The sequence below is a fragment of the Colletes latitarsis genome, chromosome 9, assembly GCF_051014445.1.
Source record: "Colletes latitarsis isolate SP2378_abdomen chromosome 9, iyColLati1, whole genome shotgun sequence".
In the NCBI taxonomy this organism is placed as follows: Eukaryota; Metazoa; Arthropoda; class Insecta; order Hymenoptera; family Colletidae; genus Colletes; species Colletes latitarsis.
Window position 1 is genome coordinate 30,486,488 of NC_135142.1, and position 14,974 is coordinate 30,501,461.

Here is a 14,974-nt window from a genome sequence, read left to right on the forward strand (position 1 = left end):
TCGATGAAGAATGATCTATGACGTATAACAGTTGTAGCTTAACCATCGAGCCCAGCGTATCCATCATATTCAATAGGCGTGGATAAAAAGCGTAACATATCGTCGATACCTCGTTTTGTTATATTTTTATTTCGGTTCAAGCTTTTTTCTATCGCGACGATGAATCCTAATGACATGTACTATCGATCAGAAGCTGATCAAATAGCATCACAATAATAGTAACTTCAACTGAAACATGTAGAAAACGGTTTTTCGAGAACCACCCTCTCGGAGGAGGACGCGTGTCCGAATTCCAGGGGCCCCCGCACGACTCGCACGCTGAATGAACACCTTGTTCGTCAACGTGGTCGTGCGAGAGTCGGAGAGGGAATGGATCATTGATCAGTGACCCGACTAGCGTACGCCGTAAAAGCATTTTTCGTAAAGTTACAGCGTTACGCGCTCACGATCAAAGACGAGATACCTGGCGGTCGATAACCGGCCTGCGATCTATATATAGGCAAGCTTTGAAACGTCCGGACACGCTGCATCGAATATATTTCCAACAAACATACGCGCACGTACGCAGCTATAATATACTGGTATCCTATATCCGCGGCGTTACGCGTGTGACTCACGTTTACGAGTCGCGTTTACGCGTGTCGGGACCGGAAAGATCGTGACGACCATAACAATCGGGACTTCTGAAAACGCTACGAGGACCGGGGCTATCGTGCTCGATATCGCGGCACCGTTCGACGATTCCCATTTCAGCGATTTCGGGCGGTCGAGTGGCGCGAGAACCGTGCCGCGAGCGATCGTTGGTCGTTTTCAACCCTAATCCTGCGCGAAGTGTGAATTTGGGTCACTGTAACAAGTACGAGTAACTGTAGCGTCCGTATCGAGTGCCTGAATCGAGAAAAAGAGGGTACTAGGGGGGTGGGATTTAAATCCGAAGATCGAGGATTGCTGGTCAGCCGTCCTACTGTGTGACCACCCCCGCGCAATGGACCGGATTAGCGGCTCTTAACCTTTTTTCGGTAGATTAACGCTTTCGATGCCGCGTGGGTCGCGCACGCCCCACTCTGTACTTTCCGTTCACGCTTGATGCTTTCGTTATTAAACATTTTCGTGAAATATTTTGCGATATCGTGTACAGTTGTACATGTTACAAACTTCGTGTTTCAAGATACGATGCACTATCAGCAAAAAATTGTACTGTGAATGTTCACTCCTTTATCGATTTTGCAATGAACGTCCAGATAAGCCACATTTATATTTAGCGCGTTGCAAATTTAGAATATCGTGGACCGAAAATGCATGGAAACTTAAGCGCACGAAAGGTCGAGCACGCGGGTTTTTCGGATGATTTCTACGATTTAGGGGCGACTATTTTTGAACGTTCCAGCGACGGTTCTCCTCCGTTGGGATGACGAACGTTCTCTGCGGGCTGCTGTTTTTCGGCCATCTTTTTCGCTCTACCTTCCGCTGAATCATCGACGTAAAATCAAAGGATTCACCTGGCGGTACGGTGCTCCGACAAAATGCGATTCTCTTTCAAGCACGAGAGTCCGTTCTGGGAACAGCAGCTGTTCCTTTCCCTCAGTCCCTCCCCTAGCCCCGCCACCTTTCTTGGTCTTTCCTTCGACAGCTGCACTCCGTGCTCCGTTTCTACCTACGCCTCGTGGACCTTTCACGGAGTGATGGACTCGAAACGAACCCGGGACTCGAGATTGCATCGACAACGCTGATGGCGAGGCTCCATCTTCTCTTTGTACGCTCCCCTCATCCTACGACTGGAGAAAATTCTCTTCCCCCCCAAAAATGCGTTGCAGAAGGTGCAAGGTGTGCAAAACACATCGACCGAGTACGTATTCATTATTCTATTAACGGCTGTTACGTCGATGTCCCGAGAGATGCGATCATCGACGCTGAGGAATTAATGCACATTCGTTATGCTTCTTTTTCCTTGAATTCCGGAGTCATCGTGCAATGACGACTGTATCACATGCAATGTTTATGCTTTGGATTTGCATCGGAGCACAACTTACGCGGTTTGCATCCAAAGCCTTCACTTCGAAACTTACCTGCTGGATTCAACTCTCCTCGCGATCCAACTTGTTCTTAAAAATCTTGGAGCTACGCTTGATTTATCTTGGTGTTTTTGCTTTTTTTATTTAGGTTGAAGGACTCGTGCTTTCTCAAACTTTGATGGTCTCCTTGTTTGATCATTGCAGCGTGGTTTATAGCCTCTACGTTTCTTCTTGTCTTTCCTTGTTCGACGCATCCAAAATTCGTGTCTTTGTTATTCTTATTGGTCTCACACCATCGACCACATTACGCCTCCGATCCAATGATCTGCCTAACCGAATATGCGACGTAGATGGATTCTGCCAGCTCCTCGACTCAAGTTTTCTATTTACTCGCAATTTATGCTCGTTTACGATGATGCTCCAATTGTCAGGTTTGATAAATTACAGTAGACTTAGCAATTCGCATACGTCACAGGCCCAGGATGGAATGCAGATTCGACGATCAGAGTTTTTGAAAACGATTATTTCGTATCGCGTAAAGCCAACGATTACTATCACGCAGTCGCATTTTATAGGCAACGAGACGGATTTCTCTCGCATCGTGAATCGCTTAGGGGCACTCTTTATGGCTCGTTGCAGTGCGTTCTCAGCAAAAACGATTCGGTTTTTGTTACGTTAATGGCAACGAACCGACGACAGAAGCAGTTGGAAGATTCGTCGAATCGAGCGTTGCTAATCGGACTATTGATCGAACAACCGAGAAACGTGTCATCCGGAAGATTGTTAAACGAAAGACGAGTTACCGTGTCAGCTGCTGACCTAACAGCTTGCAACACGTCATACGATCTCAATGCATAAACGATTAGATGGCCAAGATATAACGCAACGACGCACGCGGTCGAATCATCAACGTATCCTTAACAGGAGGGGCTTTCTCTTCGAGCAAAAAAGAAACGGTGATTCGCTTCCCATAAATATTCACGACGCACATGGTTTCTCTAATAATAAACGGATCAAATTCAAGAAGCGCCATCAACGCTACGAGCGATCGTTTAAAGGGGTATCTTACTATTCTGCTCCATTTTTTAATTCAGAACACACTTCAAATTATAATTGTAAACATAAGAAAGTTTCTGAATCTAAAGCTTTCGGGAAAACGCGAGTTTTAATAAAATTGAACGAGATGCACAAATTGTAATTTCAAGTATGCATTCAACGCATTAAAATCTACGAAGCGTGGGGAGTAGGGGAATGCCGGTCAGCGGGAAATGTCAGTCACCCAGAAATTAAGAACGCTGCTTTGTTTTGAACCATCTTGTTTAATACTGGACTTTACTCTCAATAAAACGAACTAGCGTAGAGCGATTCGTCATTGTTAGCTGAAGGACTTAGCGAATGCACGCGAGTGAATGTTTTTCAAGGTTGCTTCGATTATGTCAAGTCTTCGACAAAATAAACAGCTGGTAAGCATTGCTTCGAATTGTTATTTTTCTTCGGATGTTACTGGATATCTAAACAGCAATTTTACCTTCTAAATAAAAGATTAATTAAAGTATATAAGCTCTGACTCTGAAGGCATCGGTGTACGAGTACTTTGTAACGACGTTGGGAATAATGGCATCCCTCTAAATGAAAATGAATGCTTCGTCTGTGGTGAATTCGATCGTAATGAGGAAGAGTGGTACGGATGTAGAGGATGTGGTCTTTGGACACATGCATTATGCAGCGGAGCACAGTCTGCCGAAGATTACGCGTGTGAAAGATACAACGTTCGTGATTGACTTTCTACGCTTCTAAAAAATAGTAAATTTAAATAGCTTACTCGATTCTGTACTTCGCTTTCTTTGCAAAATATTGTAAAAAATAAAAAAATTGAGTTATACTTTTCATAGGTATAGATAACATTGTTTCAGCTTTAATCGTTTATCTCTGAAAAACTTGATGCGGCCGAGAAATTCAATGTCCCTTATTACCAGATTCTGATTCATCAATCTACCAAGAACACCTGGCTCTACGCGAAGGAGGGTTGCCGCCGTCGAGCAGTGTTATTATCTTTCAAATCTAATTATATTTCCCTCCCGACATCTCGAACGTTCTGTCAGCTACTCCGAAATCAACCAACCGTAAGGTAATAATTCACTTTCTTCTTCGTTTCCTTATTTCGCTTTTAAGTTTGTTATCGTTCGCGCGAGGTTACTCACCGTTCGTTAATGCAAAGAGAGCCAATAGTAACATCGTTGCGACGTAGGTGGGTATTTGAAACCCTCCTCCTGGAGGATCGCGCCACATCCTGATCCTTACTTCCTTGATCGCACTGATTCTCACCTGATCTCACATAAAAACACAGAACTGAACGTGCTTGCACCGCGAGGAACGGGGAGGGTTCGCGCGACAGCCACGCCGACTCTTTCTATCCCACCCCCGCGGGGAAAAGACACGCACGGCTCTCGAATTTCCTGAATCGTTTCCCGTCTGGAAGAGGATCAGCGCGTGTTCCGCCTACGCGCTCTTCCAACGGATATATTTGAATCGTGCGACCTTTGTGCGGTTCAAGGCCGACTGGTTGTTCATCCGGAGCGGCTGGCTCGGTGCGATTCCCGAAACGCGGGCCGAAAATCATCATGCATGGCCGCGAGATCGTCGCAAGCTGCTGACCGGAAACGGTACACGCCATCGGCCGTACTCGATAGTTCCCACTGTTTCTACATTCTCATACGACCAATAACGCTACCGTCGTGAGCATCGAGCATAGCCTGTCGCTGTGCGCAAACGAAAACGGCACGCAAAGCAAAGCAAAGCGGAGCAGCGAGAAGCGTGACCCATATGAATCCGAGGGTAGCCTCTACGCATCGAGCAGGCTGAAAGGTGAGGCAGGGCTGAACGAAAATGCGAAATAAAAAGGAAACACACGGAAATCGACGCGCGAAAACTGAAAGTGGGCGAACGCCTTTGGCGTCCGTCGGTTTGCGATAATTTCCCCCGCCGGAACACGTTGCCGGTCGTTTTTCAAAAGCGCCGGTGAAACGCTGTGCACGTGCTGAATCGTTGATGGCACGGAGGTGGGTGCTGGGAGGGTGGTGCAGGAGGAAGACGGCGAACGCAAGAGAGGAACGGACACGGGGGAAAACGGAGAAACGAGGAGAGGAGAGAAGCAGAAGCACGGAGTAGCGCGGCTCGTCACGGAGCTGCTCCCTCTCGGTGGGTTTATTGATCGCAGGGTGCGGAGCGGACCAATCTACCCCTCGTGCAGCGTACGCCATGCTTGCTGGTATTTGCCCGAGCCAGTCCGCTCGCTCGCCGGCCAGCCCGATTCTCCGCTCCTCCGTCAGACCTTCGCTAAATCCGGAGAAACCCGCCCCCGACCCTATAAAATACCGCATGGCCCGGCTACCTGGACCAGAAATATCGTCGCCACTCTCTCTCGAACCTACGAAACGAGACGCGTATTTTACGACTGGCCCACGCTGCCGTTCGATTAATTGACGCTGATGCTGCGACCAGATGGATCTAGGACATCCCGTGTCCACCCGTCCCCCGCGGAAGGTCACCACCCTTGCTTGCATGCACCCGTTAGAGAAGCATTTTCCTCCGAACGCGAAGGAACTATCGCCCCATTCATTCGCGATTGACCAGTCCGTCCCCGCTCCGTCCGATAAATCATCTCGGAGTACTATTGAATTATTCAGCGCGAAACGACGCGATGCACCGGCGTTCGCGGTTCTTTGCACTTTTACCAACGAAGGAATCGACCTGTCAGAAAAACGACACGCGTATGCGATTTCGGTCGGCGGGCTGTCGCGACTCGAACGAATCGAGGGGTAACGATCACCAGCGATGATCACACTCGGTATTACACAGGAGCACATGTACCGCACGTACACACCCACGGAAGATTTAGCGAATCCGTGGAGGAACCGCCGTGGTTTTTCAGCGGTTTTCTCGCGACGCTCGCAAACTTCCCGGAGCTTTACCGAGCGTGACTCACACGTGCGTGACGGTGACGTTTCCACCGGTCTACGTACCGACGACACGTCGATTATAATCGCAGTGATACACACGCTGACCACACACCGCTCGGTGAATAGAACGAACACTCTAGGTCCGTGTACGACCGAAGAGTGCAGCGAGGAGCGTCGTTTTGCTTCGGGACAGCGGCTGCTCCACGGGATCTCGAGGTCGGCGGTGGGGGGTCGTCGTCGTGGTACGCTCTTGCGTCGCGACGTGGTGGGGGCGTCGGTTGGTCGACCTTTGTCGCACGCGACGGAAGCAACGGTCGCATGTACACTTTCGCACCATCTCCCGCAATCGTAATCGGTACTGGCAAATTGTATTTGAAATTGAAAGGAGGTGTAACTATTTCAAATTACATCCCGCCATTTTAGTCGCGAACAGTAGAATTTGAAATCGAGCAGAGTTTCTTGGCTGTGCGCTTTCAATTCGGAGCGAGAGAAATAACGAGTTTATATACTACTCTAAACTACTTCCTTCGCTTGTTGTGTAGCTAAAAAATTTATTAATTTGCACAGAAGGATAGCATCGCTGCGCAATTAAAGGCAGTGGCACCGAAGCGTTGATAAATTATTTCGTTATCTGAGACGCACATTTTTCAAAGCAATATCTTGCAACAAGATAACGCGACTGAACTCCAAAAGCGAAAGAACTACGAATAATAAAAGTTCGTTGCTCCGATTGCGATTGATGGCTGTTTATGTACAAGCACGTTTCGAATCTCCCTTCTTTAAAAGACCCCGCCAGACGACGAAAAGCCCTATACTTCGTGGAAAATTTAATTTCTCTATGATGTTTCGTTGAATGTTTTTGCTACTGTGCCCGAAATTATGAAGGAAACAAAGTTTCACCGCACTTTTATGCCAGAAAGCTAAATTCGCAGGGTTGTTGGAAGACATTATCCAGGTCAAGAGCGAAGGAAAGTTTGATTTAAACTTCGCGTACAGTTCAGACAACTTTACAATGCTATATAGGCAGATATATTTCAATTATACTTGTTCCTTTCGGCTAAAAAATGATTGAAATGTCTTTTAATACCAAAATGAGACGCGTTCGAATAAATACGAAACTTAAAATCCCGCTTCCAAATGACGTAGCCGGCTGTTACATATGCATGACACGTCATCTGAACATGACTGTTTTATTGACAAGTTCAACAAAACTGTGTGAATTCCTATCAGTGCAGCACTTGGTAAGGAAGGACTCGTCCGTAACGTTTCGTGTACCGGAAAGTGCTGTCAAGATGGTAGAAAAAGAACAAACAAACAGAGATATAAAGGAATTAGCAAAAAATGACAAGTACTCGATTTTACTCCCGACGTACAACGAAATTGAAAATTTGCCCATAATTATTTGGCTTATCGTGAAGTACATGGACGCGAGGTAACTACAATGGCAACATAACCTCAATTACGAACGAAGTCGTAAACCTCGTACGGTGAAATTAAACAATTAAGAACATGAAGTCTGTAAAATTGATCAGTCAAGCGACAATATGCAACATTCTAGCGAACTTGATTATGAGATAATCGTGATAGACGATGGTTCTCCGGATGGAACATTGGCTATGGCAGAGCAGCTGCAAAATCTATATGGGAAAGACAAAATATTGTTGAGGCCTAGGGAAAAGAAACTTGGACTGGGAACCGCGTACATGCACGGGATCAAACATGCTACAGGAAATTTTATTGTTATCATGGATGCTGATCTATCTCATCATGTATGTAATTTGTTTTTGAAAGGATTGCTTTAATTTATGTTGTTGAAACTAACATAGATTCACATTTTTCAGCCCAAATTCATCCCCAAAATGATAGAGCAACAAAGATACCTTGATCTAGATATTGTTAGTGGTACAAGATATGCTCAAGGTGGTGGAGTTTATGGTTGGGACTTCAAAAGAAAACTGATAAGCAGAGGAGCAAATTTCTTAACACAAATTTTATTGAGACCAGGTGCCAGTGATCTTACAGGAAGCTTTAGGTATATAACTTATAATAGATTTGCACAGCTTTTATGTTATACTTGTTACACATTGTTAAAATTACAGATTATATAAGAAAGAAGTACTGGAGAAGCTAATACAGTCCTGCGTATCAAAGGGATATGTTTTTCAGATGGAGATGATTGTCAGGGCTAGGCAATTTAAATATACTATAGGAGAAGTGCCAATTTCGTTTGTAGATCGTGTTTATGGAGAATCAAAGTTGGGAGGGTCTGAGATCTTCCAGTTTGCAAAAGGTCTCCTGTATCTTTTTGCCACTACATAGGCTGAAGCACCATCCAAGATTTCCAAGAAACATTCCCGATATTATCTAATAACATAAAAATTAAAATATGTATAAATAAAAAATTGTATGTCGATGAACGTTTTTTTAAATAAATGTATAATTTTTACGCATTCAGATTCGAGACGAATCAGGAGTAATTCATCTAACAGCACGAGTTAATCAACGCGTATCCTCGTACTTTAAATTAAAAAGCACGTGCCGGTGCGCACGTGGTCGTGAATGACCGACACGATACACATATAACGATTCTAGCGAGCGATTCCACCCTCGCCGCACCCTCTGACGTCACACAGCCTCCGTTTATTGATCCATTACGAAATTACAGACTATATGTATTTCGACTTGAGCGAAGCATAAGACGGTATCACAATGTGCCACGTACGAAGAGTCAAGTCATAAAAGAAACCCTCGAATAACGTGAATTATAATTTCTCGGATCAGCGTAACCAAATGAAAGGGTTAATCTTCGCGAAAATATTATCCACCGTTGAACAGAATCAACATTTCGCTACGTGCAATCGACTGCGACGCGTCGCATGCTCAGAAAACGATTCCCCGCATCATATTTTTCCATCTAATATAACAACGTTACAAAGTAATCGAAAAACCAAAAGAAGAATATTCTGTTGCCGTTTTGCTCCTTCGAATCGGCATAGCTGCTCTCCTCGTTTTTATAAAAGGACTCGAAATCGCGAGAGCAGCTCTTCTGACGAGTGAACACGCTCAAGAGCAGAGTTTCCGCTCGCGAAACGGGTGCAGTACGCCAGTTCTGTCGCAAGCTTCGCCGCGGCCAGACGTGCAAGTGGCGTTGCCTACGCGCCGGGGTGAAACTTGCAAGCTCCCCTTATCGAGCTTTCAGATGGCTGTGCCTTTTAGATTTTGACGTTTTCCTCGTTTCCCCTTCTCCCGTCGTACTTTTTCCTCCTTACGTCTGTCCGTCAGCTTTTCCGGTTCGTCGTTCTCGTCGCTAGAAAATCACCGCCTCGTCATGCCGAGAAAAATTGGATTCCACGTCGTATACGCCACCAGTAAGAAGACATCGAATTGTGATTGTGATATCGGTCGAACGACGTTAACCTCGAGCTGTGCGCGAATCTTTTCTTAGGCCTGAAGACATCGCGGAATCACTATACGCCTCTTAAAAGAAAAAAAAAATCTATATATAATCGCTCGAAAACTTTCGGATTTCAGATCGTACAAAGTTGCGTACCCGTGCCCACGCGTGGACATTAATTTTCCATATCGAAAGCATTCCATTTTTCTGCCGATTGACGCTGGAAAAACAAATTAACACCGACGACTCGACACGTGGGCATCCGCGTTTTCTTGTACCTTGCGAATCGCTCTCGCGGGCTGGTCAACGAAATCGTAACTAATTCGTCCTTTCCGCTGTGATTAAGTTATTCGAGCGAATTTCGATTAAAAAATACGCGAACCCATGCCGTAACGTGTATCTTTTTGATTGTTGTGATCGTCGAAGCGTGCTCTAAGCCGCAGTATCGCGTGACACCCTTTCGTGTCGGTGGTCCATCGTTCAAAGTATAATTTCAGAGTTAAAACATTATCGATTATATGAGAATCTCCATTTTTGTTTAGAAAAGAGAACGAGCCCGATCGTATCGAATATCGCGATGTAATCAAATGTTTAGGTAAAAGCGATTAGAGAAATCCGAATCGAGTAATCGAAATTGTATAATATAAAATATCGTAATAATCTAGAGTCTTTCGTCCCTTGAATCATTCGTTCGAACGATTATCCGAACCTTCTAACGTCTCGAATAATCGCAGGCGAAGAGGACAGACACTCTTCGCTGGAACTGAATGTTCATGGACCGACGGTAAGAGGTTGGCAAAGTTCAAGAAGATGTACGTATCCTCAGGAACTCATACTGCGCCTCCACGGACCGACGAAGCTTACGAGAATACAAGTCTTAGCTCATCAGTATCTTATTCGTAAGTTAACTTACGAAATTAAATATTCGGTCAACTGTTTCTTTTTTGAAGCATTTAAAAATTCATTTCGACGAATCGAGATTTCAGTCACGACCGAGACTACCCTCGGTTTTCTCTGAAAAGCAATTCAGCAATGAAAGAAAATCAAATTAACGCTCCAACCCCGTTTCCTTGGGATTGCCTTCATTTTACCCTTTCCGTTTCACCCTCGTTTCTTATTCCATTCAATGCTGAGCGACGAACAACACTGCAGTGTCCGCGAAATATTTGTTCCTTCCCATAGGGTCCTTTCGAGCAATATATTTAGCAATTTCTGCAATTATTAATTTGTTCTTCCCCTTTAAAGCGTAAACCGGAAAATTGTCTTATTCGGAGTTGTTAACGGACGATGAAATCTTTACAGCCGAGAAGCTGGAGATTTGGACGTCGAGGGAAGAGAATGCCTCCGTAACGACGGAGTTCAGTTATTTGGGTTACATTACGTTGTCCGACAATGCCTCGACCATGTACAAAAGCAGGGAGCTTAAGAGCGTAGCGCTTCCGGAGACAGAGGCTGTCTCCTTGAAACTGAGACTGCACAAACAGCACAATAACGCGCACAATCTTTACCAGCAGGTACGTACATAATAACCTCTGGTACCAAATACGTTTATAAGTACATTTTACGAGCGTACACCGCAGGTTGGACTTATCGCTATCAACATTCTCGGCGAACCTTATGGGCAAGAGCTGACGGGACAGGGAGACGCGCCGTACAATCCACATTACACGTCCCCGTACGACGATCTAGCCTTCGAAATGTACGTCGATCGCGAGGTCGCCAAGATCATTCGGCAAATGGAGGCGAAAAAGTTGCAGGCGGTGGAAGGTAAGCGGGGAAAGAGACATATCGTCCGCGCGAAAACTCGAACGCAAATATATTTTCCAGAGGAGAGATTCGAGTACGCTTCCAAGCTGAAAGTGGCCATGGAGAACTTGCGAAAAGCCGGGGAACGCCTTGGGAAATACGAACTAGAGAAGAAGTACGCCATAGCGTTGGAGGATTACGACAAGGCCAAAGCGAAGAAAGCACAAGCGCAACAATACAGACAGCAAGTCTATCAGAGTTTAGAAGTGCAAGATCTACTCGAAATTCACGGGGTGAGTACAGAGTGTTGGACATTTTTAATAGATCCAGATCCTTGAGTATTTATATTCTGTTCGTGCATAAATAGCAATTGGAAAAAAATAACCTGTCGTCGGTGGAGGGGAAAGAACCGATATCGGTGGATACGTGTACCTCGAACGCGGCTACTGTTCCCGAGGACATCACGTCCCCACCGAGACTAGTGATTCCACCTAATCGCGACGGAGCTATATCGCCGACTGGCCCCGCTCATCAACCACCCGTTTCGCCTCTGCATCAGAAACCAAACAGTCCCGGTACAATTTTTGTTAATCGTTAAATCGCGCTGGACAGCCAACATCGACACAGACGGTTAATTAGTCTTACATTGTACAGAAGTCACGGACAGTCCTACGAACGGAGTCGTAGAGAGGCAGAACAACTGCAACAAAGGATCCCTCAGACGGAAGACTAAGTCAGCGGGACCCGCGCTTCGATCTAGCTACGAAGCTTACGAGGAGAGAACGATTCCCGCTCTAAGACAGTAAGATGTCCTCGATTTTGTACAAGATATTCAGGGTATCTAACTTCGTAATTCGCTTATTCAGCTCGCACACGAACGAATTCACGAGGGAATGCCATATGGAGAACACGGACACGAAGGTGATCTCGAAGCTGAACGACAGGGAGAAGAAGCAAGCCGCGTTACCTATAGCCGTCTTCGGAATGGAAATGGTGATGCAAGTTTCAAAACGATTCCTTCGATTGAAAACTCAACAACGATAACTGATATAATTAATCGTTCAGGTAGAAAAGTTCTATTCGAAGCAATTCACGGACAAAGAGGAGGGACTGATGCAGCTGAAAGAGGAACTGAAAACGTTCGATCCGGAGGTGTCGAAACATTCGGCGAATAAAACGGCCAGAGCTACGATTTTGCTATTACACAGAGCTCTCAGGGATAAAGTCTATAGCGTGTATAGCCTGGCAGCGCAATTGATTAGGATCTTCTTTTCAGAGTTTGCGACGGACAGGTATGGTCGTTGTACTATGCACGTCGTCTGACAAATCAATCGCAAATCGGCGTTTTTCCTTAGAGTATCGTCGACCGAGATCGCGAGAAGCGTGGAACGTCTACTTCCGGAACTGTTGACAAAGTCAGGCGACACTACGCCGAGGATTCATAACATGGCTGTGCACACGATACTGAGTATGGCAGATTGCAAATGCGTGAGAGAATTGCACATAATACCGGTGCATTTGACGAGACCCGTAAGCAGCAGCACGCATCAACGATTGGCTCTCAGCAGGCTCGAAATGGTGGAACAGCTGATCCTGAATCATGGAATATCTACCGACAAACAAAGGTGACTCTAAACAACGTAACTTCGATCGCATAGTTTCGTGAAACGTAAAACCTAGAAACGTAAGACCTCTGCCTGCAACATTCAATGGAATCTTGCTCGCAGAGGTCGACCCCCGATATTAAGCCTGCATCGTTAAAACGCAATTACTCTGATAAGGCACTGTAATTGTTGCAGTGGACTCACTTGCCGAACATTGTCAGAGTTGGGTTCCTCGGGTTTGCATCATCCGGCGGAAGCAGTTAGGAAAGTATCGGAAAGGATTCTGGTGTTGGTGTACAAAGTGAATCCTAGACTGGTCCGCAAGCAATTGCCTCCGGACGATGATATCACCAGACGGAATTTGTTGTATCGTCAACTGTTTCACGAATTCGATCTTATCGATCTTCAGGTATAGAGGATCTGCGAATAAAAAACTAACATTTGTAAACGTTTGTCACTGTAATTTTGTAATGTTCGTTAACAGAGGAAAAAAGAGGCGGATGCGTGTCACAAAACAACAACACCGACGCGAACTAAGTCTACGGAGAACAATGTAGCAAACTTAACAAAGTCACCATCTAGAACGAGTCCTGTCGTTAGTACCGGAAGTTCAACGAGTATAACGTCTCCGTCCGAAAATAGCACGGATCACAAGGGTGACAAGTAAGTTGACTCCAGTCGTATTATAAAGATACATTGCATAACATTGTTCGTGTATATGGTTTTCTTTCATAGGATGTGTATATTCTGCCTTTCCAAGGGACAAGGATATTCCGAAGAAGGGTTGAATATTCATTATTGGAGAAGCTGTCCTATGTTGACGAAATGCGAAGCGTGTAAGCAAGTGGTGGAAATTTCGTATTTAAGCCTACACTTATTAAGTGAGTGTTCCTTTATTCGATTTGAATTTAAAAAATAGTATATGCCCGTAATTACAACCTATTGTAGTCGGTCTTTCAAATCTATTTCGCTTTTTTTAGACGAATGCGATATGAGAAACAATTACGTAAAGTGCGAAACTTGCAAACTGGCAATCCACGAGAATTCGTTCGCGGAACATAGAAAAAGTAACAAGTGTCTAAGTATGTACGACAACGGACTGAAAAATAAAAGCAGGTATGTCTGAAATAGTTTCTAAATTATTCGCTTGCGTTACAGATCCCATTGAAGGATATGACCGTTGTCCACTCTGCTCTAATCTCGTGAATCAAAATAAGTGGAGAGAACATCTCATGGGTGAACATCCCTGTAAAAATAATCCAAGGAACAAACTAGTGAAAAGCTGTAAGTTCGAAAACGTTTCAACGTATATTAAGGGAGAGGGTTAAATGCATTTCACTTGTAGGTTCAAAGTCTCCATCCAATTCGCATCTCGGCGGAAAAATGACTTCACCTACCAGTAGAGATTACTAGCATCAACCCTCAACTTCGAGCAATTCGGAGTATAAAAAATTTTAGAAAAGATTTTTCTTTTGTTTTCTTTTATAGTTTATCCATGCGTTACGAGATGTCGAGCGTTTTTCATATTTCTACTTGTATTTAAATCTTTTTTTATAGAAAAACCCGTCCTTTATTAGTAGAAATACCTCTGTGTTAAACAAATTTCTAGTCGTAAGTTGAAATCTAATCTTTAGGATATTAAGAATCTTGTTATCGACTAAATCGAGAAAAAAAAAAGAAAATCTAACGTGTATAGTATTCGAAGCGAATATCAATGAGACGCGCAACAGATACTCATCTTTTTCAAACTTAAAATACGGTAGAAGCAAGGAGTTCCATACAATTTAATAACATATTATTGAACATTATGGCAGTGGCCATTTCTGAATTAATGATTCCTCTACATCCGGCCATATTTATAATAATGTTTGTACTGTAATCTATCAGCAAAATATCCTGATTATAGTGGCCGAAAATAACGAAAATTAAAAAGGTACTTGTCGCTCAAATTACATAAAATATTACATGTAATTTCATAAATTATTTCATAGAAAATGAATAGTAAAAACGGCATTTCTCATTACAATATCATTGTTGCTTTCTTGTCCTGTAGAAACATTTTATTTTTATTTTCATTTTCTGATAAGTTTTACCACCGTACATTAAATGAAATCCGTTTTGACAGTTTTCTATATTTCAAGAGGAGCACCATCATAGAACCTTAAATAAAATACAAAAATTTTTTACTCGTACTTAAGCATATTACAACTGATATTTATAAAGATATTAAAGGAACAGCAATTTATATTATCAAATTAA

At 44.1% G+C, this 14,974-nt stretch overlaps 3 protein-coding genes across 24 annotated transcripts in view; 2 read left to right on the forward strand and 1 right to left on the reverse strand.

Moving 5' to 3' along the window:
• LOC143345789 (cell adhesion molecule Dscam1-like) overlaps positions 1–6,153 on the reverse strand; it is a 65,793-nt gene extending 59,640 nt beyond the window's left edge. For all 22 annotated transcript variants that reach the window (XM_076773211.1, XM_076773216.1, XM_076773209.1 and 19 more), the window contains exons 1-2: positions 6,035–6,153; positions 4,214–4,337 (exon numbers count right to left, since the gene is read on the reverse strand). In XM_076773211.1, coding sequence (XP_076629326.1) covers positions 4,214–4,301 — 88 coding nt within the window. In that variant the 5' untranslated portion in view covers positions 4,302–4,337; positions 6,035–6,153. The remainder of the gene's footprint in view (positions 1–4,213; positions 4,338–6,034) is intronic.
• A 1,068-nt stretch (positions 6,154–7,221) lies between these two features.
• On the forward strand, positions 7,222–8,425 carry Dpm1 (Dolichyl-phosphate mannosyltransferase subunit 1). Its single transcript, XM_076772410.1, has 4 exons — positions 7,222–7,403; positions 7,530–7,740; positions 7,813–8,003; positions 8,071–8,425. The coding sequence occupies exons 1-4, from the start codon at positions 7,264–7,266 to the stop codon at positions 8,288–8,290; spliced, it is 762 nt and encodes a 253-aa protein (XP_076628525.1). The 5' UTR covers positions 7,222–7,263; the 3' UTR covers positions 8,291–8,425.
• Positions 8,426–8,703: 278 nt separating this feature from the next.
• LOC143345249 (centrosomal protein of 104 kDa) lies at positions 8,704–14,970 on the forward strand. The gene is made up of 16 exons (XM_076772170.1): positions 8,704–9,339; positions 10,100–10,264; positions 10,668–10,879; positions 10,946–11,132; positions 11,193–11,404; positions 11,479–11,686; positions 11,766–11,913; positions 11,978–12,104; positions 12,177–12,403; positions 12,467–12,736; positions 12,911–13,124; positions 13,200–13,378; positions 13,451–13,596; positions 13,696–13,797; positions 13,874–13,999; positions 14,061–14,970. The coding sequence occupies exons 1-16, from the start codon at positions 9,300–9,302 to the stop codon at positions 14,126–14,128; spliced, it is 2,631 nt and encodes an 876-aa protein (XP_076628285.1). The 5' UTR covers positions 8,704–9,299; the 3' UTR covers positions 14,129–14,970.
• The last annotated feature ends 4 nt before the right edge of the window (positions 14,971–14,974 follow it).